The 26584-nt window shown below is 39.7% G+C and overlaps 1 protein-coding gene across 1 annotated transcript in view; it reads right to left on the bottom strand.

The window, feature by feature from the left end:
• LOC106085913 (uncharacterized) overlaps positions 1-2335 on the bottom strand; it is an 81006-nt gene extending 78671 nt beyond the window's left edge. Inside the window, exon 1 of the mRNA XM_013250394.2 lies at positions 1352-2335. Coding sequence (XP_013105848.1) covers positions 1352-1439 — 88 coding nt within the window. The 5' untranslated portion in view covers positions 1440-2335. The remainder of the gene's footprint in view (positions 1-1351) is intronic.
• Between the last annotated feature and the right edge of the window lie 24249 nt (positions 2336-26584).

Here is a 26584-nt window from a genome sequence, read left to right as displayed (position 1 = left end):
ATAATTCTTATTAGTGTAGGTCAGTTGGGATTGTAAATGGGCCATATCGGTGTATGTTTTGATATACTTGCCATATAAACCGATCTTGAATCTTGACTTCTTGAGACTCTAGAGAGCTCAACTATTATCCAATTTGGCTGAAATTTCGCTCGTTGTTTTGGTATCACTTGCACTTACAGTGCTAAGTATAGTTCAAATCGGTTCATAGCCTGATATAGCTGCCTTATAAACCGATCTCTAGATTAGACTTCTTGAGCATCTAGAGTGCGCAATTCCTATCCGATTTGGCTGATATTTTGCACGTGGTGGTTTGGTATGACTTCCAACAACTGTGCGTGCCAAGTATGGTTCAAATCGATTCATAAACTGATATAGCTGCCAATAAACTCAGCTCCCGATTAGACTTCTCGATTTTCTAGAGAACACAATTTTTTTCTGATTTGGCTGAAATTGCACATGTCGTTGAGGAATGACTTTCAACAACTGTGCTAAGTACGGTCTAAATAAGTCCATAACCATATAAACCGATCTACCGATTAGACTTCTAGAGGCCGCAATTCTTATCAAATTTGATTGAAATTTTGCATAGTTCGTTGTGGTATGACTTCCAAAAATTGCGCCAAGTATGATCTAAATCGGTTGATAACCTGATATAGCTGCCATATAAACCGATCTCCCAATTTGACACTCTGCGGCACTGGACGACGCAATTTCTACTCGATTTACCTGAAATTTTGGAATTGGTATTTTTCTGTGACTTCTAACAGCCATGACAAGTACGGTCCACATCGGTCAATAACTCGACGTTTCTCTTATATGTATTGAAAAAGTCATTCAAAGAACTTGACAAATGCGATCCATAGTGGAGGGTACATAAGATTCGGCCCAGCCGAACTCAGCATGTTTTTGCTGGTTTAACTACAGTATACCCACTTTAAGAAATGATCGACACTAAATACTGCAATAGGCTGATTGTTCCTAAAACAATAAAAAAATCAGCTAAACGCTCATTAATGCGCATGTGCTCAAACTCTGACGAAACCAAATAAGATTTGCTATTAATAAACCAATTTTGCAAATAGGGATTTATGTATATTTGCTTTAAATGAAAATTTCTTTTTATAAGAATTGTCTTTTTCTGGAGGCGAAATTCTTAAGAATTGCATTAACAGTAAATTTGTTCATGCCAGTGAAAGAATCTCACATTAGCGACTAACATTCCACATTAAATTCAATTTTATGCAGATGCAAAGGAATATTTTCATTTTACATATTTTTTTCTAAATTAATTAGATTTGAATGAATGCATAATTTTTTTATTGTATGTAGGAGACAAGTGTGCTATACTTACATTCGTATTGCTGAAGACTCTGCTGGGCTTCCTTGCTGAGCATTTGAAATCCAGAACGATGAAGTTTTCTTTTTCTCACGGCTTTCATGATTATTTGTTTAATTTTAATTTTTTGTTTTTTGGTTAGAATTTTGATTTAGTTTAGGTGGAAAGATAGATAGAGAGAGTGAGATTGAGATTGAGAAAAGTGAAGGAGTGTTGTGGGCTTAGGTGACCTTGGGGAATGTTAGCGAAGTAAGCAGTTTAAAGGTTTTGGTTAAATCTTTCTGCGACTTGGATGAAAATAATTGCACTTTTCTTTTAAGCATATTGGTAGTTTTATTATTTTTACATTTGGTTGTTGTTTTCGAAATTTTTTATTTTGGTTTTTTAGTATGAGTGAACTTTTATAAAATCCACAGGATGAACAGAACAGCTACACAAAAGGTTAGAACTTGTGTTCTCATCTTGGTTGGCTTCCGCTTGACTCGTTCCACTCGTTGAAGAATTCAGAACAAAACTAAACAATGGTGGTGGCACTCGTTTCACAATTAATTTATTTCTTTTTTTTTTTGTTAATTTTTCAAAAAATCATTCGCAACGGATTTGCAAAAATCTAACACAGCTCTGTATGTATGTATATCCACATGAACATTTAGATTTAGGTATTTATGGAACGACTGTGGTTCTGGGTGGTGATAGTGATGATGACGACGACTCGTTATTAACTACAAATTTGAATTCAAATACGAATAAAATAGCAGCGGAGGCACTATTAACCACCGACGACAATTGGTTAACCATACTCGACCTAGACCAACCAACAACGACTGGGTGACTGCTAAGACGGCTCTATGATGGTGATGATGACAATGTTTGCTATGAAAAACGGCGGTGGTGGTGGCAGCGTCTATAGTGGTGGCAGTTAATTGTGGTGGTATCCAATGATGACTTTAAGACGCGTTGTGTCGCTTTGAGCATTCGTCGAAAACTAAATTCTGCTCGATTTCAAATGAAATCAGCCAGCCAGCCAGGCAGCCATCCAGTCAAGACAATCACAAACCTTCCATCCATTCATTCATAAAAAACGTCGTCTAAGGAAAATAGACGAAAATTGTAGGGCAGGAGATGTTGTCGTCGGTTACAGCGAACGACGACCGCCACACAGTGGCATAGCAAAATCGAACCGAACTGGCCCGATCCGTTGAACCGAATCAGATGCCAAAGAGGTTAACAAACATTGGCTTTTCCTTTCTAAGGTATTGGTGTTGGTAGTTTTGCTCTTGGTGTCGTTTTTCATTTTTCCTACCACTTTTTGTGCCTTTGGTTCATTCCCCGCACATATAACAATAAAAAACAAAAACTCTCTTAAGTTTTCATTTGTCTTTGCTGTTGTTGTTGTTGTTCGTTTTTCTCTGGAGTAGGTGACGAGGATGGCGTCAGCTGCGTTTGTTTGTGTTTCGCCATAGTCTGCCTGGCCGGGGAGTGCCAGTGGTAATGGTGGTGGTGACTAAGGTGGCCAACAAACTACTTTGTGGACATGTGGCTGAATGTGATAACTAAACTGAGTGGCTACGAGGGTGGATACATAGCCCAGCAGTCCTTTAATCCTAAAGAGGAAAACATCGAACAATTTATTAGCCGTGTTGAGACAAAAAACCATAAAGCTTGAGAAACATCCCTAACACGCTTTACAAAAGCAAAAATTATAAAAACGCGGTCTGTATACAGATATATTGCATTATGGATATTTGGAGATCGTGCTATGTTAGGCTAGGCCGAATCTTATATACCCTCCACCATGGATCGCAATTTGTCAAGTTCTTTCCTCAATATGCCTTTATAGACAAAACCAGTAAGGAAAGGCCCTACACCACCTAGTGCATGTAGTACTTTTTATATGTAGAACTTTTCTCGAAATCTAGTCAGACTTTAATTTGGATACCAATTGAAATAGCAATTAAGAACCTTGTGAGATTTCCTACCATATGACAAAAGATTTGGATTTCCACATCTTTAAAAAGCCACATATACTGGGACGTCAAATAGAGCATCTCACGCCCCAGATTGTAGAGATGTGACCAAAATTGTGGTTTATACTGCCATAAAAGTCCATATCGGATGAAATATACACATTGGACCTATATTTAAATTAGGACTCACTTTTGTGAAATTTTTGGAACGTCAATTTAAACGTCTCATGTAAAATCGGGCGAAAATTGTGGATTCTACAGCATTAAAAGGTCATATCGGATGGAAGATGTATATGGTAGCTATATCTAAATCTAAACCGATTTTTATGAAATTTTACACACATATGAAGACGTCAAATAAAGCACTTCATGCAAAATTTTTTAAAGATCGGTCCAAAATTGTGTCTTCTACAGCCTTAAAAAGCCAAATCGGATGAAAGATATATATGGGAGCTATATCTAAATCTGAACCGATTTTTATGAAATTTTGCACTCATATGGAGCCGTCAAATAAAACAAGCCATGCCAAATTTTGTAAAGATCAGTAAAAAAATATGGCTTCTACAGCCTTAAACGGCCATATCGGATGAAAAATATATATGGGAGCTATATCTAAGTATGGACCGATTTTCATGAAATTTTCCACACATGTGGAAAATAAAACACCTCGTGCAAAATATTTTAAAGGTCAAACTAAACCTGTGGCTTCTACAGCCATAAAAGTCCACGTCGGATGAAAGATATATATGGGAGCTATATCTAAATCTGAATCGATTTTTATGAAATTTTGTACACATATGTAGACCTCAAATAAAACACCCAATGTCAAATTTTGTGTCAAAGATCGGACGAAAATTGTAGCTTCTACAGCCTTTAAAAGCCATATCGGATGAAAGATATATATGAATCTGAACCGACTTTTTTCAAAATCAATAGCGTTTGTCCTTGGGCATGTGACATGTGCAAAATTTCGTGATAATCGGACAACAAATACGACCTGCACTTTGATTACAAGAATACATGGACTCACAGACGGGCATGACTAAATCCAATCAGAAAGTGATTTTGAGTCGATTGGTATACTTCTTAGCGTTGCAAACAAATGCACAAATCTATAATTCGCTGTACCAAAGTGGTGGTGCAGGGTATAAAAAGGATAACGGATAAAATTTTCCATGCTACGTAACCTTTATCGGGTTATGGACCGATTCAGGCCATACTTGGTTTAAGCAAAAATTTCAGTCAAATCGGATAAGAATCGGGAGATCGATTTGTATAGGAGCTATATCGATTATAAACCGATTTAGAACATACTTGGCATAGTTGTTGGAAGAGGAAACAAAACGCTTCATGCAAAATTTCAACCAAATCGGATAATAATTGCGCACTCTAGAGGGTCAAGAAGTCAAGATCCCAGATCGGCTTATATGGCTGCTACGTTATAACGATTTGGACAGTTGTTGGAAGTCATAACAAATCACCTCACGTAAAATTTCAGCCACGTCGGATGTGTAAAGGCTCAAGAAGTTAAGATCCGAGATCGGTTTATATGGCAGCTATACCAAAACATGGACCCATTTGGCCCATTTACTAGAGCTGGCAAAATATCGATGGCACTATCGGTACTATGGATATTTAATTTTTTTGACTGAATATTGATTGATATTTTTCCGATGGATACTATCGGAAAAGTAAATTTTTTTTAACAAAATTAGACAAAAATAAGCGATGCGACACTAACTGAATCTTTTAAGATGCATTGCGCCTATAGAGGGCGCAATTTTCACCCGATTAAGTTAACATTTTGTACAATGTTTTCCCTCATAATTTCCAACTCATTAGTAATCTTGGTTTTATTTGGTTTGTGCATTGATATTGCTTCTATATAAATCGATCTCCTGATTTTTAGTTTTCATTTTGGCATGAAATAAAAGACATTGGAAATTAACGATAGTATCGATACTATTGATATTTATTATTAAAACTATCGAAAATATCGAATGTTGCGATTATCGATAGTTTGCCAGCTCTACCACTTACAATTTCAAGCTCCTCGCATTACTCCTACGAAAGTTATCGTGCTTTCGACAGACAGACAGACGGACGGCCATGGCAACATCGACTTAGAACGTCAAAACGATCGAGAATATATAAAATTTTTTGGGTCTCAGATCAATATTACGATGAGTTACAAACGGAATAACGAAATTAGTATACCCCCATCTTATGGTGAAGGGTCTAAAAATGAATTTATAGTGATATAGCTATAAATAAATGAATAAGCTTACCCCTTTTGAGAACATGTCAACATGCTCTAAATAATGAATGTATGAAATTTGATCAAAATCGGACAAGGGAACCGAATCTTAGCACATGCTAATTTAGATAAGTGCTCAAAGAAATAGCTTCCAAGTCGCTAGAGGCATATCCACAGATTCCAGTTCCTCTGGAATGTGTTAAGAAGAGCCTAGAATTGCAAGCTCGTCTACTTTACCAAGCCCTGGGATACCTTTGTGGACCGGTACCCAGAATAAGTGAATTTTAAACTGTTCGCCATATCGTTGAGAGATCTGCAACTGCTCCAGGATTTGATGGATGTCTGACTGTCTGAGAAGAGTATAATGCAAACTGTCCCACAGTAGGATTTAAAAATGTTTTTATTTGAGAGAAAATTCTCGAAAAACCCTATATAAAATAAGCTTTAAAATAGTGTCAAAAGAAATTCGACTAACAAAATTTGTATACGTTACACCACTACTGTGGTCCAGGGTGTTTAAACTTAGTGCATTTGTTTGTAACACCCAGAGTGAAGAGAGATAGACCCATTAATAAGTATACCGATCGAGTCAGAATCACTTTCTGATTCGATTTATTAGCTATGTCCGCCTGTCTGTCCATCTGTCCATGTTAATGTATGTACAAACTACAGGTCGCAATTTTCGAACGATCTAAAAATGTTCTACAGGCATGCTTTTCGGCCTAGAGACGAAGCCTATTGAAATTGGAAAAATCGATTCTGAATTGGATATAGCTCCCATATGTATGTTCGTCCGATTTGGATATACATTACAAATATGTGGTCATTTGTTAACCGAATTTGTCGAAATTTGGCAAAAAAAAAATTTTCTTGAGTCTCGACATCACTGGTGAATTTCATAGAAATCGGTTCAGATTTAGATATAGCTCCCATATACATGTTCGTCCGATTGTGAGAAATATTGCAATAAAGTGCTCATTTGTTAACAGATTCTCTCAAAATTTAATAGAAAGGATTTTCTTTTGACTCTCAATATTATTGGTGAATTTCATAGAAATCGGCTCAAATTTAGATATAGCTTGCATATATGTATATCGCCCGATTTTCACTCCAAGAGCGACTGGAAGCGCATTTATTGACCAATCTTGCCAATATTGCACAACGCTTTCTTCGAAGACTACCACAATATCTGAGAAGTTTGGTCGAAATCGGTTCAGATGTTGTCATTTATAAAGGTGTTGACATTTTTTAGGTTAGGTTTAAGTGGCAGCCATCAGACTCACATAGATGTTTTCGTCCACTGTGATACCACAGGATCGGAAAAGATCCTACCGTTGAACCATCCAGATCGCTTTAAAAAGCCCAATAGCTTGCAAATGTTCACAGCCACTAAATCAGACAGGTACTCAATGAAATGAAAGTGGAACTCCTTCTGACTGCTAGTGCAGGACACACACATAGAAGGTGTTCTATAGTCTTTTCTTCTTCGATTCCTCACAGCTACGTTCTCCAGAGATTTAATGGTTGTCCGAGAAGATATTTATGCCAATCGTCGTAATGACATTATATCTGAACCATTACAACACAACCTTAAATTGCAAAGACATCCACTTGATACACATTGCAGTGGTCGGGTAACCTTTTCGATATGACCAGTTCTGGATCTTTAGAGTACACCCAAAGCCCACCTGGTCGTTTAGTTTGAAACCATCCGTATAGAAGTCTATGTAACTCCTGTTACCAGGGATATCGTAGTCCCAATCGGTTCTATCGGAGGTTCTATCGGACAGTAATTTTCATCAAAAAACGGCTCAGGTAGGGTGTAATCCACACTGCCTGGAACATCGGATATTGTATCAATGATAACACAGTGTCCGTAGCCGCCACATGACCAATGAAAAAGCTCCCTTAACCCCACGGCAGTCGTCGTTGCAATTTGTCTAGCTACAATGTCCAGAGGCATTAGGTGTACCATTAATTTCAATGCATGAGATGGTGTCGTCCTCAATGCGGCTGTGGCGCATAAACAAGCCATCCTTTGGATCCGGTTAAGTATTGAGCAGTAAATGGATTTTTTAAGCGCCGTCCACCAGACCACAACACCATATAGCATTAAAGGTCTGACAACTGCAGTATATACCCAATGCATGACACGTGGTCAACATCCCCAAATTTTGCCAATGGCTCTCTTAAAGGTGTATAGGGCAACAGTTGCCTTTCTTGCCCTTTCCAAAATGTTGGCTTTGAAGTTCAATTTCCTGTCCAGCAAAACACCCTGGTATTTTGCGTTTTCTATAAATGCAACATTCTCTCCACCCAAGAAGACAGGTTCCACTGTAGGCAACTTGTATCTCCTGCTGAAAAAAACTACTTCTGGCCTGCACGGATTTATACCTAGACCACATTCGGCAGCCCACTTTGCTTTTGCACGTAGAGCTTCCTGAAGTATATCTCTTAGAATGCTGGGAAACTTTCCCCTAACCGCAATTGCCACGTCATCAGCATACGCGACCACTTTTACGCCTTTATGGGCCTTTTATGGGACCAAGACGGTCTATATGGCAGCTATATCCAAATCTCAACCGATCTGGGCCAAACTCACTGACCCCAATTTCGGCGAAATGGAACAATAAATGCGGCTTTTATGAGGCCAAGGCTTTAAATCGAGAGATCGGTCTATATGGCAGCTATATCCAAATCTGGACCGATCTGAGCTAAGTTAAAGAAGAATGTTGAAGGGCCTAACACAACTCACAACACAATTTCGGCCAAATTCGACAATAAATGCGCCTTTTATGGTTCCAAGACTTTAAATCGCGAGATCTATCTATATGGCAGCTATATCCAAATCTGAACCGATCTATGCCATATTTCAGGAAGATATCGAGGGGCCTAACACAACTTACTGTCCCAAATTTCAGCGCAATCGGACAATAAATTCGCCTTTTATAGACCCAAAATTTTAAATCGAGAGATGGGTCTATATGGCAACTATATGCAAATCTAGACCGATCTGAGCCAAATTTAAAAAAAAAATTGTCGAAGGGCCTAAAACAACTCACTGTCCCAAATTTCGGCGGAATCCGACAATAAATGCGATTTGTATGCGGCCAAAACCTTTTATCGAGAGATTGGTCTATATGGCAGCTATATCCAAATCTGAACCGATCTATGCCATATTTCAGGAAAATGTCCAGGGACCTATCCTTACTTACTGTCCCAAATTTCGGTGAAATCGGACGATAAATTCGCCTTATATGGACCCAAAACCTTAAATCGAGAGATCGGTCTATATGGCAGCTATATGCAAATCTGGACAGATCTGGGCCAAATTGAAGAAGGATGTCGACTGGCCTAAAAAAAACTCACTGTCCCAAATTTTGGCATAATCGAACAATAAATGCGACTTTTATGTGTCCAAGACTTTAAATCGAGAGATCGGTCTATATGGCAGCTATATCCAAATCTAGACCGATCTGGGTCAAATTGATGAAGGATGTCGACTGGCCTAACACAACTTACTGTCCCAAATTTTGACAAAAACGGACAATAAATGCGCATTTTATGTGTCCAAGACCTTAAATCGAGAGATCGGTCTATATGGCAGCTATATCCAAATCTAGATCGATCTGGGCCAAATTAAAGAGGGATGTCGAAAGGCCTAACACAACTTACTGTCCCAAATTTTGGAAAAATCGGACAATAAATGCGCCTTTTATGTGCCCAAGACCTTAAATCGAGAGATCGGTCTATATGGCAGCTATATCCAAATCTAGATCGATCTGGGCCAAATTGATGAAGGATGTCGACTAGCCTAACACAACTCACTGTGCCAAATTTTGGAAAAATCGGACAATAAATGCGCCTTTTATGTGCCCAAGACCTTAAATCGAGAGATCGGTCTATATGGCAGCTATATCCAAATCTGGACCGATCTGGGCCAAATTGATGAAGGATATCGACTGGCCTAACACAACTGACTGTCCCAAATTTTGGCAAAATCGGGCAATAAATACGCATTTTATGTGCCCAAGACCTTAAATCGAGAGATCGGTCTATATGGCAGCTATATCCAAATCTGGACCTATATGGGCAAAATTGAAGAAGGGTGGCGAAAGGCCTAACACAACTCACTGTCCCAAGTTTCAGCAAAATCGGGTAATAAATGTGGCTTTTATGGGCCTAAGACCCTAAATCGGCGGATCGGTCTATATGGGGGCTATATCAAGATATACTCCGATATAGCCCATCTTCGAACTTAACCTGCTTATGGACAAAAAAAAGAACCTGTGCAAAGTTTCAGCTCAATACAGACAAATTCAACAGACAGACGGACGGACATGGCTACATCGTCTTAGATTTTTACGCTGATCAAGAATATATATACTTTATAGGGTCGGAAATAGATATTTTGAAGTGTTGCAAACGGATTGACAAAATGAATATACCCCCATCCTTCGGTGGTGGGTATAAAAATCAGTCTGCATTTTTGATTGAATAGAGATATCTTTATGAAGTTTGATATGTATAGAGCGGAGGTGTTTGTTAGACGATATGCAAAATTTTAGAGTCCCAAAAAGCCTGCGCCCTATTTGTGAGCCCTCTGATTAAGTTATAAGACTATAAATGCCCTTTTGGTAACCCATACAAAATGTTGTAGGGCCGAGGTGACCAACTTTGTCACACATATTCTGGTTAATAACTCACCTATGCCCATATACAAATTCTTTATCCGTTCAAAAATGGCACACTTATTTCTACCAATTGTTTCCCCATCCCACTGTGTGTCATTTTATCAATCCAAAACCTCTTTAATTTCAAGGATTACCGCTTTAAGACTCTACAGTGATCGGGTAAACTTCTTCTCATCTTATATGGAGAGAGAACGAGGTAAGGGAAATGGTTGCCTAGTATGGATCATAACTAAGATACTTCTAAATCTGTCCTCATAACAGTATCCTTGTGTGCGTGCGGTGGTATACTTGTATGTATTCTACACAGATGTACACACTATGGATGTAAGTCTTTTGTGTCCTGCAAGTAAATGAACTCATAAAAAAACATTTTTTTTAAGCGCGAATAAGTATGTGTGAATGTTTTTGTTTATGTGTGTATATATTTTTGGTTGGGTATGTATGTTTTTCTTTTCGTCCTGGGAGTAGTGGGGCAGTATTCTCTTTCTGTAGACAGATTGACTGGATTACTTTAAATACCGGTGGTAGGGGTATGGTGGCCTATTTTTAGGATATTTGTTCTTTTCAAGGCATTTAGATAAATAAAAAAAGACAACAAATGCTAATAATCCAAGTAATACAAAAATCCTTGAAGATTCTCATCACCAAGTTGCAGAGAAAACAAAAATTGGGTATTTGATAACCTCACCTAGGGGGTTTGCCATCTATCAGTAAAATAGCTAGCTACATAAAGTTTTAGCATGGCCCAATAGTGAGCTGTTTTGTTTCAGTGGAGTATACGTAACGTCGGTTTTCCTTCGGTGTCAATAGTCAACCTATCACGTCAACCTATACACGTGGACACCCCTAAGGTTAATAACTTGTCCATTGCTAATAACGCATATACTCTCTAGTACATTTGTTATCCTTTGACTGTTCTATTTTTGTTAGCTCGAGTCTTTAGTTGTTGTTTTTTATTGTATTTGTTGTGTAGTTATTGGACACTATTGGCCATATGGTATTGTTTCCATGCTACTCTCTTCACCCATCCGCTTTCATCCACTCCTGAAGAGTGTTCAGGAGGAATACACGTAGGTCAAGGTGTTTGTTGCTGACCAAATATGTGACTAACGAAAGGTTTAGTGTCCTACATGATATGTATTAGGCATCGTTAGATCGAGTTTAATGTATTTCTCTTCAGATTCCCTAACAAATTGAATTGTTCCATGAGATTATTTCCAGGCCCTTCCACATAGAAAGCGATATAAGTTTGGGTTGATGGGTTGCCCACTCCAAAAGATAAGTTACCTCTGCGGCCAGCCCGGCCTATTGTGACACCCTGGTAAGAAAATAAAAACAAGGATAAAGGCAGACTAGGTGAAAAATATGATGATGAAATACCCTGCTCCCTGCTCCGACTCGAAGGGAAGACAGGAAGTTAACGAAATATGAAAAATATTAGAAATGTAGGACTAGAATCAGCTCACTATCACTCAAGTATCCACTTGCCGAGTGTCAAGCATTGGTTCTTCGAATCTGTGCATGCATGACTGCGTGTCAAAAATTTTATCGCATCCCTCGTCGTAACCACGTATCTGAGGAGACTTTCCAAAGACAAATCTGTAAGTTCGGCGAAATAGGAGAAAAACCGCCTCCCAATGGCCCAAAGCACAGTGACTGGTTATGATTCCTGTAAACGTACTCAGTGGCCCCGTATCAAGAGCCAGCAACTCCCCCGTCCTCCTCTGGTCAACAGGTGGCCAGATTGTTCTGGCAATTCGACATCCATCCATAGACTCCCACCTGGTCACCTCCTCCGCACTGGCCGTCTTCTCTACTATGTTCAGTAGTTCGACAAAAGGCACGTGTGCAAGATTGGCCACTGGTCTGCTTGCCGTGGAGGATCCCCTCCTGGCACACTAGTCCAGCTGTTCATTTCCCAGAACACCAATGTATCCGGGAACCCAGGCCTACACAACGTCATGAGCCAGGAGCCCGTTCAGGGCCCCCAAACACTCCGCCACGCACTTCGACTTCCTCCTCCTTGAATTCAAGGTCCTGTGGGCCGCCATACTGTCCACATTAATATTCTGAGTTTCGAAGATGGCAGGTTCATCCTCGGGATCTCCTTTACGACCAACGTAATAGCACAGACCCCTTGCTTAAAGATCCTACACTCGCCCGGTAATCTAACGGACATACCGATGTAGAATTTCTCCGACTAATCCGCCAGTCCCATCACTTACTTCATCCTGGAGCCGTCATGTCTCATCCAACTCAAACACAACATCCGCCTCCATTCTGGGTAAGCCAAGCCGGAACAACCCCTCTGGAATAGGTCTCGGCGATTGGTAGTCTAAGACTCTCCATTGCCTACCCCGTGCATCCATGACCTCCAGAATGGAGCAGTGGCAGTGTCCGACTTCTGTCAGCATGCCAAGTTCCTTCCGCCTCAAGCTACCTTAGCTGCACACACCCCAATACGAACCTCAACAGGTGCACACCTGTCTGCTGTGTGGATCCTAACGCACGCGGGATCCCAACGCAGACCAGTTCCTGTACATTCCGAAGTTCTCTGGTTCGTGTACTCTTCTTCACAGCCTTCCAACATACTAGTGCTCCATATTAGAGTGAGTGATTCGTGAGTGATTTTCCACTAAAGCTCACACACGCTCAAGAGAAAAAAAAATTACACACGCAAGACTTTTTTATGTCGACTCACGACAAAAACTTTACCACGCACGACTCACGAGACACTAAAGAATCGCGCACGTGAAATCCCTACGACGGCTCACGAGGCACTCACGAGAAAATCACGACTCACGAGACACTCGCGACCCACGAGAAAATCACGACTCACGAGGCGTTGCATTGTTAACGCAACAGCCGAGCTCCTTACAGCAGCTTGTTGAATATCTACCGTGATCCGACACAGCAACGGGAATTGCTGCCGAGCGTTATGGAGACAGTGTTTCTTCATCTTATGGAAACATGTAATTTAATATTGTCTAAGCAGGGTTTCTACTCGGCTGTTTCCGCAGTAGTCATCCAACAGTCACACTTTGGTATAAAATCGAAAAAATTTAGGAAAAACAAGTAAGAGCGTGCTAAGTTCGGCCGGGCCGAATCTTATATACCCTCCACCATTGATCGCATTTGTCGAGTTCTATGCGCAGTATCTCTTTTTAGACAAACATAGAATATTGAATAAGAACTGTTATCCTATTGGAGCTATATCAAGTTATAGTCCGATTCGGACCATAATTGAATGCTGATTAACATTGTAGATGTCATTGTGTAATATTTCAGTTCATTCGGTTAAGAATTGCGCCTTGTAAGGGCTCAAGAAGCAAAATCGGGAGATAGGTTTATATGGGAGCTGTATCAAGCTTTTGATCGATTCAGACCATACTAGACACGTATGTTGAAGGTCATGAGAGAAGGCCTTGTACAAAATTTCAGCCAAATCGGATGAGAATTGCGCCCTCTAGAGGTTCGAGAAGTCAAGACCCCAGATCGGTTTATATGGCAGCTATATCAGGTTCTATATCGATTTATGCCATACTTAGCACAGTAATTGGAAGTCATAACAAAACACCTCATGCAAAATTTCAGCCAAATCGGATGAGAATTGCGCCATCACTTGGCTCAAGAAGTCAAGATCCAAGATCGGTTTATATGACAGCTATATCAGATTATGAACCGATTTGAATCATACTTAGCACAGTTGTTGAAAGTAAACATTACGTGCAAAATTTTAGTTAAATCGGACGATAATTGCCCCCTCTAGAGGCTCAAGAAGTCAAGACCCAAGATCGGTTTATATGACAGCTATACCAGATTATAAACCGATTTGAACCATACTTGGCACAATTGTTGGATATCATAACAAAATACGTCGTGCAAAATTTCATTCCAATCGGATAAGATTTCGCCTTCTAGAGGTTCAAAAGTCAACACCCAAGATCGGTTTATATGACAGCTATATCAAAACATGGACCGATATGGCACATTTACAATACCAACCGACCTACACTAATAAGAAGTATTTGTGCAAAATTTCAAGCGGCTAGCTCTACTCCTTCGGCTTTCGACAGACAGACGGACGGACATGGCTAGATCGACATAAAATTTCGCGACGATCAAGAATATATATATTTTATGGGGTCTCAGACGAATATTTCGAGTAGTTACAAACAGAATGACGAAATTAGTATACCCCCATCCTATGGTGGAGGGTATAAAAAAGAATCTGTGCAAAGTTTCAACAGACAGACGTAAAAATCGTCTTAGATTTTTACGACGATCAAGATTGTATATACTTTATAGGGTCGGAAATGGATTTTTCGATGTGTTACAAAAGGAATGACAAAATGATTATACCCCCATCCTTCGGTGGTAGTTATAAAAAAGGTATTTAAGCAAATTTTTTAAATAAAGACTAATCAAAGAAAATTCCTTTTTCACCACAAAGCGCAAAAAAATATATTTATTCACATTTTCCACATTTCCAAACTGTATAACTTTTAATAGAATAAACTGATGCGGACACTTATGGCGGCCACCATAACGCAAAGGTTAGCATGTGCGCCTATGACGCTAAAGAACTGGGTTCGACTTCTGGCGACACCATCAGAAAAAATTTTCAGCTGTGGTTTTCCCTTCCTAATGCTGGCAACATTTGTGAGGTACTATGCCATGTAAAACTTCTCTCCAAAGAGGTGTTGCACTGCGGCACGCCGTTCGGACTCGCCTATAAAGAGGAGGTCCCTTATCATTGAGCTTAAATTTGAATCGGACTGCACTCATTGTGAGAAGTTTGCCCCTATCCCTTAGTGGAATGTTCATGGGCAAATTTTGCAATTTTGGCACACTTTTGGCAGCACAGTCGTTGTAAATTTATATCCAAAATCATGCATAAACATGAAAATCAAAGCACAAATGCCTTTGTAAATTGCAAAATACGAAGCAGGTCTCGGTCAAAATTGCAAAAAAAAAGAGTCGAATATCCCTGAAAGCTAACTTTTTTGTGGGGATTTTTCGCACTATCCAACAAAAAAATTTTGGAAATCGGACCACAAACGAAGATTTAGCAGCCCCAAAAATTTATCGAAATACCAAGTTGGGGCATGCCAAAAGGCGCCCGGACAACCTAGAGCGATGAAATTTTGCACACGATCTCACTAGCATCTCATCTCTATCAACTCCACTATACCAGTTCTCAAACGACATATTTGTCGATTTTCTCCCACAATACGTCGGTGATGGTTTTTTCGATTTTCTCCTATAGTGCGTTCAAAATTAAGTGCTTTCATACTTGGACTGATAAAGTGACTTGTGCAATATTTCGAACAACAAATGCGACCTGTACCTTGATCGATAAAATACATGAGAAGACATACGGACACTGCTAAATCAAATCAGGAAGTGATTCTAAGCCGTCGGGCCTTAGAAACTTTATCGCAACTTTAATAGCTTTAGCCTTATTCGTAAAGAAAGAACATAAAAGTTTTACGAATTAAAAAACAACTCTAGTCGGCCGATAAATACCGTCAAGGTGTAACTGTATCGCAATTTTGAGATCTTTTGCTCAATTCATAAATAAAGTACCATTTGTACGCTTGAGTACCTAAATGTACTAATTTCAAAGCAATATTCTAATAATCCGTTACATACTGCCAAGATGTGCCTGTACCCAAATTTCAGATCTGCAGCTCAATCCATAAAGAAAGTTCTAAATATTAGCAATAACAGCACTTAAGTACTTTTTATTCCACTCCACTCAAGATTTCATATTTGGTACAACTTCGTATATTTGTCAAGACTTCGATAATTTTGAGCAATTTTTTTTAATTTTATCCTTCTCCGTTCACTGAAAAAGTAAATATGCTATTTCGTACCAAAATTTATGATTTGTTAAATATTACTAAGTCAGCCAACATATATTTCCTAGGAGAATCTACATGTTAAATTTCAGAGCTCTAGTTCAATCCGTAAAGAAAGTTGAAATGGTACCAAATACGGTACTAAACGTACGTTTCTTCCTTTTCCAATACTATTTTTCATATTTTTTCTATCTACCCCCTTTATTTCGCAACAACAATCATTTAAGGCCAATTTCGAAGTTCCCAAGATATATTCATTTACAGGTAGTGGCAGTTGCCCAACAACAAATTATTGAGTGCACTATCTGTCATTTTTTGTTGTTTGTGTGTGTTATGGTTCTGAACTATAATACACACACCCAAAAACTCGTTGACAGATTGTGCATTTCGCGAGAAAAAATTTTACTCAGCTGTTTACGGTACACTACCTGGTAATTATGTCATGCAAAGTTCACCTATTTCGAACTTTTTTAGGTACTTTTTTGTTTCTAAATGTCAAAAAACTCTTTTGACATTCCAATTAAGGTTTCCATAGTGTACCTAAATTCCAAAATTCAAAGCTCTAGCTCAATTAACAAACAAGGTATCAAAAAGTACCAATTGCGGTACTAAACCATTTTTCCCACTTTGAGTACCATTTTCGGAAATTTTCGTCACCAAATCTTATTTATCGCGCGCCTACGACCCAAGGCCCACATTCGTGCCAAATTTGATGACATTAACTTTAGCCGTTTGGGCTGGGCATTGATCAGCCAATCACTCAGTCAGCCAATTAGTCAATCACGCGCCTTTTTTATATATAGAGATAAAATTTCATCAAAATCAGACAACGGAGTAGAGGGTCAGACGTAATGGGTTAAAATTTCATCAAAATCAGACATCGGAGTAGAGGGTCAGACGTAATGGGTAAAAATGTTGTCTTTAAAAATATTTATTAAAATTTGTCTATACATAAAATTTCAGGAAAATGTTGTTTGGAACAGATAAGCATAAAACAAGTAAAAGCATACTAAGTTCGGCCGGGCCGAATCTTATATACCCTCCACCATGGATTGCATTTGTCGAGTTCTTTTCCCGGCATCTCTTTTTAGGCAAAAAAGGATATAAGAACAGATTTGCTCTGCTATAAGAGCGATATCAAGATATGGTGCGGTTTGGACCAAAATTAAATTATATGTTGGATACCTATATAAAATGTCAGCCAATTCGAATAAGAATTGCGCCCTTTGGGTGCTCAAGAAGTAAAATAGAGAGATCTATTTATATGGGAGCTGTATCGGGTTATAGACCGATTCAGACTATAATAAACACGTATGTTGATGGTTAAGAGAGAATCCGTCGTACAAAATTTGAGGCAAATCGGATAATAATTGCGACCTCTAGAGGCTCACGAAGTCAAGATACCAGATCGGTTTATATGGCAGCTATATCAGGTTATGGACGTATTTCAACCTTATTTGGCACAATGGTTGAAAATCATAATAAAGTACGTCACGCAAAATTTCATTCAAAGCGGATAACAAATGCGCCCTCTAGAGGCTCAAGAAGTCAAGACCCAAGATCGGTTTATATGGCAGCTATATCAGGTTATGAACCGATTTAAACCATACTTGGCAAAGTTGTTGGATATCATAACAAAACACGTCGTGCAAAATTGCATTCAAATCGGATAAGAATTGCGCACTCTAGAGGCTCAAGAAATCTAGACCCAAGATCGGTTTATATGGCAGCATATAAACCGATACCCATGGTGGAGGGTATATAAGATTGGCGCACTTGTTAGAAGTCATAACGTGCAAAATTTCAGTCAAATTGGACGAGAATTGCGCCCTCTAGAGGCTGAAGAAGTCAAGACCCAAGATCGGTTTATATGAGAGCTATATCAAAACATGGATCGATTTGAGCCATACTTGGCGCAGTTGTTGGAAGTGATACCAAAAACACTACGTGCAAAATTTCAGTCAAATTGGACGAGATTTACGCCCTCTAGAGGCTCAAGAAGTCAAGACCCAAGATCGGTTTTTATGGCAGCTATATCAATACGTGGACCGATTTGAACCATACTTAGCGCAGTTGTTGGAAGTCATAATAAAACACCTCATGCAAAATTTACTTCAAATCGGACGAGAATTGCGCCCTCTAGAGTCTCAAGAAGTCAAGACCCAGGATCGGTTTATATGGCGACTTTATCAAAACATAGACCGATATGGCCCATTTACAATACCAACCGACCTACACTAATAAGAAGTATTTGTGCAAAACTTCAAACGGCTAGCTTTACACCTTCGGAAGTTAGCGTGCTTTCGACAGACAGACGGACGGACATGGCTAGATCGACATAAAATGTCGCGACGATCAAGAATATATATACTTTATGGGGTCACAGACGAATATTTCGAGTAGTTACAAACAGAATGACGAAATTAGTATACCCCCCATCCTATGGTGGAGGGAATAAAAAGACTTTAAAATTGTTTAAGCAAAATTTAAATTTTGGTTTTAAAAAAATAATCTCGGGGTTAGGTTGTCTTAAGAGAGTTTTTCGCAGAATTTTTTCTCGAAACAGGGAGTGATTCCAAACCGATCGATAAGCTTATCAATGGTTCTAGCTCTTCTGCTTTTAAGCGTTTCAAAGAAATGCACAATGTTATAATATCCTCTGCCACAGTGATGGTGTAGGGTATAGAAATAGAGAAATGTTTCGACTTTTTATTTCCTTTCTATACTGTGTCCTATACATATGATTTACTCAAGTTTTGCCTATTTTGCCTATAACATCAGCAAGTCGGTGTAAACAGGCAAAATGCTCTTCCAAATAACCTTGAAGGGTTGCGTGTTAAATATTACAAAACCCAAAAAAAGAATATTATAAATTCCATTATTGGGAAAATGCATAATGGAGGCCACGAAATGAAAGTTTCTTAAAGTAGAAGGTCAAAGTGGTTCTTAACTGTGGCAGCAAAAACAAAAACAAACAGTGGCTAAAACAAATTGACAAGAATTAAAATATTTTTTATACAAAACAAGAAAGCTATTTTTATATTAGAGAAACTTCCTGTAAGTATTTGGAATTAACTCAAAAATTGTTTTATGGTTTCTCAATAAATATGTGAATATACCAACGTTTTGCTACCAAACACTACATAGAGTGTCAAGTAGGCAATATTGATAAAGTAATAGACATACGAAATGGTCCCCAAGTTAGCCAATCTGGCAAAGAATGCAAAAAAAATTAGCGACTCTCATCTTGCGCACCGCTTTATTTCCATAAAAGTTTTTTCCCATGTGCGGTGTCCGAGTACAGCGGTTATTCAAATTTGTCCACGAACATCCCACTAGGTTAGGTTAGGTTGAAAAGAGGATGCGGCCCCATGCCACTACGGATACACCTAAGCCAGTAATCGGCTTGTTGTGCCCTCTATATACAAACAAGTAAAAAGGCGTTAAGTTCGGCCGGGCCGAACTTTGGATACCCACCACCTCGGATATATATGTGAAGCACGTTTCTTCAAAATCCGGTGCAAAACCCATACCTTATGCCCCATAGCAGCTATATCAATATATGTTCCGATTTGGACCAAATACTAATAAGTAAACGCCATTGTTCAATTGTATATAACAAAATACTATATACGACACGGATGTCGAAAAGCATAACATAAGTCAGTGTGTCAAATTTCAGTGCAATAGGATTAAAAATGCGCCTTTTATGGGGCCAAGACTTTAAATCGAGAGATCGGTCTATATGGCAGCTATATGCGAATCTTGATCGATCTAGACCAAATTGCGGAAATATGTGGAAGGGCTTAACTTAACTCTTTGTCCCAAATTTTCGGCAACATCGGACAATAAATACGCTTTTTATGGCCCCAAAACCTAAAACCTAGAGATCGGTCTATATGACAGCTATATCCAAATCTGGACCGATCTGAGCCAAATTGACAGAGGATGTTGAAGGGCCTAACACAACTCACTGCCCCACATTTCCGCAAAATCGGATAATAAATGTGGCTTTTATGGGCCTAATATCCTAAATTGCAGGATAGGTCTACATGGCAGCTATATCCAAATCTGAACCGATCTGAGCCATATTGACGGAGGATGTTGAAGGGCCCAAGACAACTCACTTTCCCAAATTTCAGCAAAATCGGATACTAAATGTAGCTTTTATGGGCCATTGACCCAAAATCGGAGGATCGGTCTATATGGCAGCTATATCCCAATCTGGACCGATCTGGGCCAAATTGACGAAGGACGTTGAAGGACCTAACACAACTCACTGTCCCAAATTTCAGCAAAATCGGATAATAAATATGGCTTTTAGAGGCCTAAGACCCTAAATCGGACGATCGGTCTATATGACAGCTATATCCAAATCTGGACCGATCTGAGCCATATTGACGGAGGATGTCGAAGGGCCTAACACAACTCACTGTCCCAAATTTCAACAAAATCGGGTAATAAATGTGGCTTTTATCGGCCAAAGACCCTAAATCGGCGGATCGGTCTATATGGGGGCTATATCAAGATATAGTCCGATATAGCCCATCTTCGAACTTAACCTGCTTATGGACAAAAAAAGACTCTGTGCAAAGTTTCAGATCAATATCTCTATTTTTGAAGACTGTAGCGTGATTTCAACAGACAGATGGTCAGACGGACGGACATGTCTAGATCGTCTTAGATTTTTACGCTGATCAAGAATATATATACTTTATAGGGTCGCAAATGGATATTTCGATGTGTTGCAAACGGAATGACAAAATGAATATACCCCCATCCGTCGGTGGTGGGTATAAAAAAAAGTAACCTCGAAAAAGAAAATCTAAGTTAGGAATTCCGTGCTACTTACAAAATCCTTAATTCTTTTCAATACCACTCCCCTAAGTTGGTTCATGTCTGGTATAGTGTCTCCACCTAAGTGCCGGTATCTGTTAGACGCGAAAGCGGGGCAAAGGAAATGCTTCAACGTCTCATCATGACGGCAGTGCTTTGGCCTTCACCACCAAATCGTCTCCCCTTTCATTTCCCCTTACTCCGTTATGGCCCGGCACCCAAACGATGCTGATTTTGCCATCCTCAGAGAAGGGGTTAATCTCCATCTTAAACTGCAAGACTGTTCGTAACCTTACCGTCCTGGGGCCTAATTCTCGCATCCGCTGTCGAACGAGTATTTGTTCGAAGATTTATTCCGTTCCGTAGGTACAAATTGAATCATGGCTTACGATCGTAATTTGTCAAAAAGTCGATTTCGGGGAAGAAAAATTGATACGCCCACCATATTTTGCCATCTCAAAGGTGAGCAAAGCAAATGGCGGTTTTTACAAAAAAGTTATTTCTACTAAAAAATTTAATAAAACGCGTTTCAAACAATATACTATTATTTTTATACCCTCCACCATAGGATGGGGGTATACTAATTTCGTCATTTAGTATATATATTATTGATCGTCATGACATTTTATGTCGATCAAGCCATGTTCGTCCGTCTGTCAGTCGAAAGCACGCTAACTATCGAAGGAGCAAAGCTAGCCACTTAAAATTTTGCACAAATACTTCTTAGAAATGTAGGTCAGTTGGGATTGTAAATGGGCCATATCTGTTTATGTTTTGATATAGCTGTCATATAAACCGATCTTGGATCTTGACTTCTTGAGCCATTAGAGGGCGCAATTTTTTTCCGATTTGCCTAAAATTTTACATGCCGTGTTTTGTTATGATTTCCAAAAACTGTGCTAAGTATGGTGGTAATCTGTCCATAACCTGGTTTTGCTGTCATATAAACCGATCCGGGTTCTTAACTTCTTGAGCCTCTAAAGGTCGTACTTATTATCCGATTTGTCTGAAATTTTGTGCGACGGATCCTTTTATGACCATCAACATACGTGTTTATAATGGTATGAATCGCTCTATAGCCATGATACAGCTCCCATATAAACTGATCTCTCTATTTTACTTCTTGAGCCTCCAAAGGGCGCAATTCTTATTCGAATTGGCCGAAATTTTACATTTTACGGACCATAACTTGCTATCGCTCTAATAGCAGAGCAAATCTTTTCTTTTACCCTTCTTTTGTCTAAGAAGAGATGCCGTGAAAAGAACTCGACAGATGCGATCCATGGTGGAAGGTATATAAGATTCGGCCCGGCCGAACTTAATAAGCTTTTTCTTTGTTTAACGATATGTTGCTGTTTTTACACTATAAATTGCAGTTTTATGTAAAAGAGGATAAACAAGTAGGTGCGTTCTAAGTTCGGCTGAGCCGAATCTTATATACCCTCCACCATGGATCGCATTTGTCGAGTTCTTTGCGCGGTATCTCTTTTTAGGAAAACAGAGAATATTAAATTAGAACTGTTATGCTATTGGAGCTATATCAAGTTATAGTCCAATTCGGACCATAAACGAATGCTGATCATTGTAGAAGTCTTTGTGTAATATTTCAGTTCACTCGGATAAGAATTGCGCCTTGTAGGGGCTCAAGAAGCAAAATGAGGAGATCGGTTTATATGGGAGCTGCATCAAGCTATTGATCGATTCAGACCATATAAGACACGTATGTTGAAGGTCATGAGACAAGCCGTTGCACAAAATTTCTTCCACATCGAATGAGAATTGCGCCCTCTTGAAGTCAAGATCCCAGATCGATTTATATGGCAGCTATATCAGGTTATGTACCGATTTGCGTCATACTTAACACAATTATTGGAAGTCATAACAAAACACCTGATGCAAAATTTCAGCCAAACCGGACGAGAATTGCGCGCCCTATTGATTCAAGAAGTCAGGATCCAAGATCGGTTGATATGACAGCTATACTAGGTAATGAACCGATTTATACTTTGCACGGCTGTTGGAAGTGACACCAAAACACTACGTGCAAATTTTCAGTCAAATCGGATGAGAATTCCGCCCCCTAGAGGCTCTAGAAGTCGAGACCCAAGATCGGTTTATATGGCAGCTACAATCCCAACCGACCTACACTTATAAAAAATGTTTATGCAAAATTTCAAGCGGCTAGCTTTATTTCTTCAAAAGTTAGCGTGCTTTCGACAGACAGACGGACGGACTTGGCTTGATCGACTTAAAATGACATGACAATCAAGAATATGGGGTCTCAGACGCATCCATCCTATGATGGAGGGTATAAAAGAATATGTAGACTACATCGCATCTAGCACAGCCAACGGTGTTTGTCTTTTTCGGGAAGGCACAAGGAGAACAACAGCCAAAATACAATTGGATAAAGTTAGAACTTTACGTTTACGATAGGTAAATTGCTGCGGCCAAAAACTTCGAATAGAATTGATCGATAACGGTTGCCATAATCCAAAAAATGCGAAACTCGATCGTAATAAGACGATTGCGGATGCGAGAATTAGGCCCCTGGTTGTTATTGCCCTTATGGCAATTTTACTTACTGCGTTAGCACCACACCACCTCACGCATTCAGTGGTCGCCCGGATCTCCGCTTGCAGGACCGTAATATGGTCAAGCATTCTGAAACAGATCTCAGTCCCAGGGGTTCTCAATGTAGATACCCAGGCCCATTCTGTCCCCCAGCTTGGATCCATCCGTGTAACATGATCTTCCAGATACTAGGCTCCCGTCAATCCAAGACTGTGCGCTGGCAGCAATGCCTCGCACTCGACTTCAACTCGAGGTTCATCTCAGGTATCCTATCGGAAACCTCTTCTATTCCTTCCAGGTTTCCTATCGTCGCCTCGATTATACCGCGATGGTATGAGCTGCTCCCATCCTCAATCCATTCTTCCATCGTCTTAAGTGCCATAGCCGCAGTGGCTGCCTCACACTTAATCTGTATGTCAATGGGTCGGATATCTAGAATAGTCTCCAGTGTCCTAGTGGGCGTGGTTCTCATCGCTCCGCCTATGACAAGACAACATGTTCTCTGAACCTGTTGTGTGGTCCTGATGTTGCACTTTTTCTCCATAGCAGTCCACCAAACTACTGCGGCATATGTAAGTATTGGTCTTATCACGCTCCTGTAGAGCCAGTGGACTATCCTCGGATTTAGGCCCCACTTCGAGCTCATCATCTGCAAGCCTTCTCTGTACGCTCCTGAATGTGACACTTTCAATTCAGTTTCCTGTCCAAGATCACACCTAAGTATTTGACCTTGTCAGATATCGAAATCGTCTTATTGAGAAAACGTGGTGCTTCAAATTGTCCCACCTATGTCTTCCTCGTGGACAGGCATATTTTAGTCTTCTCAGGGTCTAGCCCAGTCATCTTCTTATATTGTATATAAAAATCAATTTGTGTTTATTTGTAGGTTTGTTTGTATGTTTGTGTGTTCCTTATAGACTCAGAAACGGCTGAACCGATTTTCTTGAAATTTTCACAGATAGTGCATAATGACCCCCGTGGTGAAAATAGGGTACTACATTTTTTGATATCTGAAATGCGGTCGGACCCTCCCCCTTACCTTAATTTTCAGAAACGCCAGATCTCGGAGATGGGTGGTGCGATTTAAGCGAAATTTTGTGTGCTCTCATATAGTACCCTAAAAATAAAAATTTGGTATCCGAATTTCGGATGGAGTACCTAGGGGGGCCGCCCCACCCTAAAACCTACCAAACATATATTTAGACCAATCACGACAATATGGGACTCAAATGAAAGGTATTTAGGATAAGAAAACGTATCTGATATCCAATTGTCGGACCAAGTGCTAGGGGGACCACCCCAAGCCCCAAAACACCCCTAAATCAGACATATATACCGACCATGGCAATATGGGACTCAAATGAAAGGTATTTGCGTGTAGAATATGAATCTGATATCCAAATGTGGGACCACGTCTCTGGGGTTCCTCCACTTTCCCAAACCACCCCCCAAACAAGACTTATTTACTGACCATGGGAATCTGGGGCTAAATAACAGGTATTTTAATGTAGAATAAGAATCTGATATCAAAATATGGGACCAAGTGTTTGGGGGGCCGCCTCTCACCAAAAACATCCCCCAAAGGGGACAAATTTACATCCATAGAAATGTGGGGCTCAAATGAAAGGTCTTTGGGAGCAAAGCACGAATTTGTTATCAATATTCGGGAAAAGAGTCTATTGGGCCACTTCACCCCCACAACACCACCCAAATAGTAAGTATTTGCTGACTATTGCAATATGAGGCTCAAATAAGAGGGTTTTAAAAGTGGAATACGAATCCGATATATATTTTCAAGGCCAACTCACTGAGTCGCCGCCAATCCCACAAAACACCCCCCAAGCCGGTCATGTTTGCCGACAATGGAAACATGGGGCTCAAATTAAAGGTATGTGGGAGTAGACCACGTATCTGATATCAACATTAGGCGCCAACTGTCTAGCGGACGTCCCACCACCTTAACAACCCCCAAATAGGTCATATTTGCTCACCAAGACAATTGGGGTCTTAAAGAGAGTGGAACTTAATATTTATAGTTTTTTGGGCCAATACCCCAAACCGGACATATTTGCTGACTTTTGCATTAAGGAGTTTAAATGAGATTAGTAAACGAATTTGATATCCAATTTTGTGGGCAATGGCAATATGGGGTTCAAATGATATATAGATATATCAGAATAGAGCACTTTGCTGATATATTTTCCGGGCTTAGTGTTTGGGGTACCACCCCAAACACCCCTAAATCGGGCATATTTACCGACCATGTCAATGTGGAGCTTAAATGAAAGGAATTGGGGGTAGAGCAGGAATTGATACCCATTTTCGGGACCAATTTTCGGGGGGTCTACGTCTTTCCCAAAATACCCCACAACCAGCAATTTTTTACTGACCATCGCAATATCGGGCTCAAATTAAAAGTATTTGGGAGTAGAATACGAATTTGATATCCAAATGTAGGACCATGTATTAAGGGCATCACCCCTTTCCCAAAACACCCCCAAAGAAAAAAATTTCGACCATGCCAATATGTGGCTCAAATGAAAGGTATTTGAGATTAGAAAACGAATTTGATAACCTATTTTGGGGTCATGAGTTTGGGAGACGCCTCATCCTGTAAACTCCTCTTAAGCCAATGGCAATATGGGGTTTAAAATAATGGTATTTGAGAGAAGAGCACGATGCTGATATGATATTCAGGGGCAGGTATCTGGGGGACCACCGCTCCCCTGAAAACACCACTAAATCAGACATCATGGGGCTGAAATGAAGTATTTTAAGAATGGAGTACACCTAACATTCAAACTAAAATTCGTAGACCAATAAAAATCATGTGGAATTCACTTATATTTTTAAACTGTTAGTCAAGTTTGCATGGTATTTCACTTAAAGATCTTTAATTGTCGAAAATAAGTATTCCAAGGAAACTTTTGTTCCATATAAAGTAAAAGAAGGCGCAGTGGAGCGGGCCCGGGTCAGTTGGTATGCTATATACAAGATCCTTTCGGCCCTTCTGCATAGTTGGTTCGGATCCTTACCCCCTAGAAGTATTGGGTTGC

The sequence above is a fragment of the Stomoxys calcitrans genome, chromosome 2 (assembly GCF_963082655.1).
Source record: "Stomoxys calcitrans chromosome 2, idStoCalc2.1, whole genome shotgun sequence".
Taxonomy (NCBI): domain Eukaryota; kingdom Metazoa; phylum Arthropoda; class Insecta; order Diptera; family Muscidae; genus Stomoxys; species Stomoxys calcitrans.
Note: the sequence above shows the minus strand (reverse complement) of the source record. Positions and strands in the feature narration are given on the sequence as shown.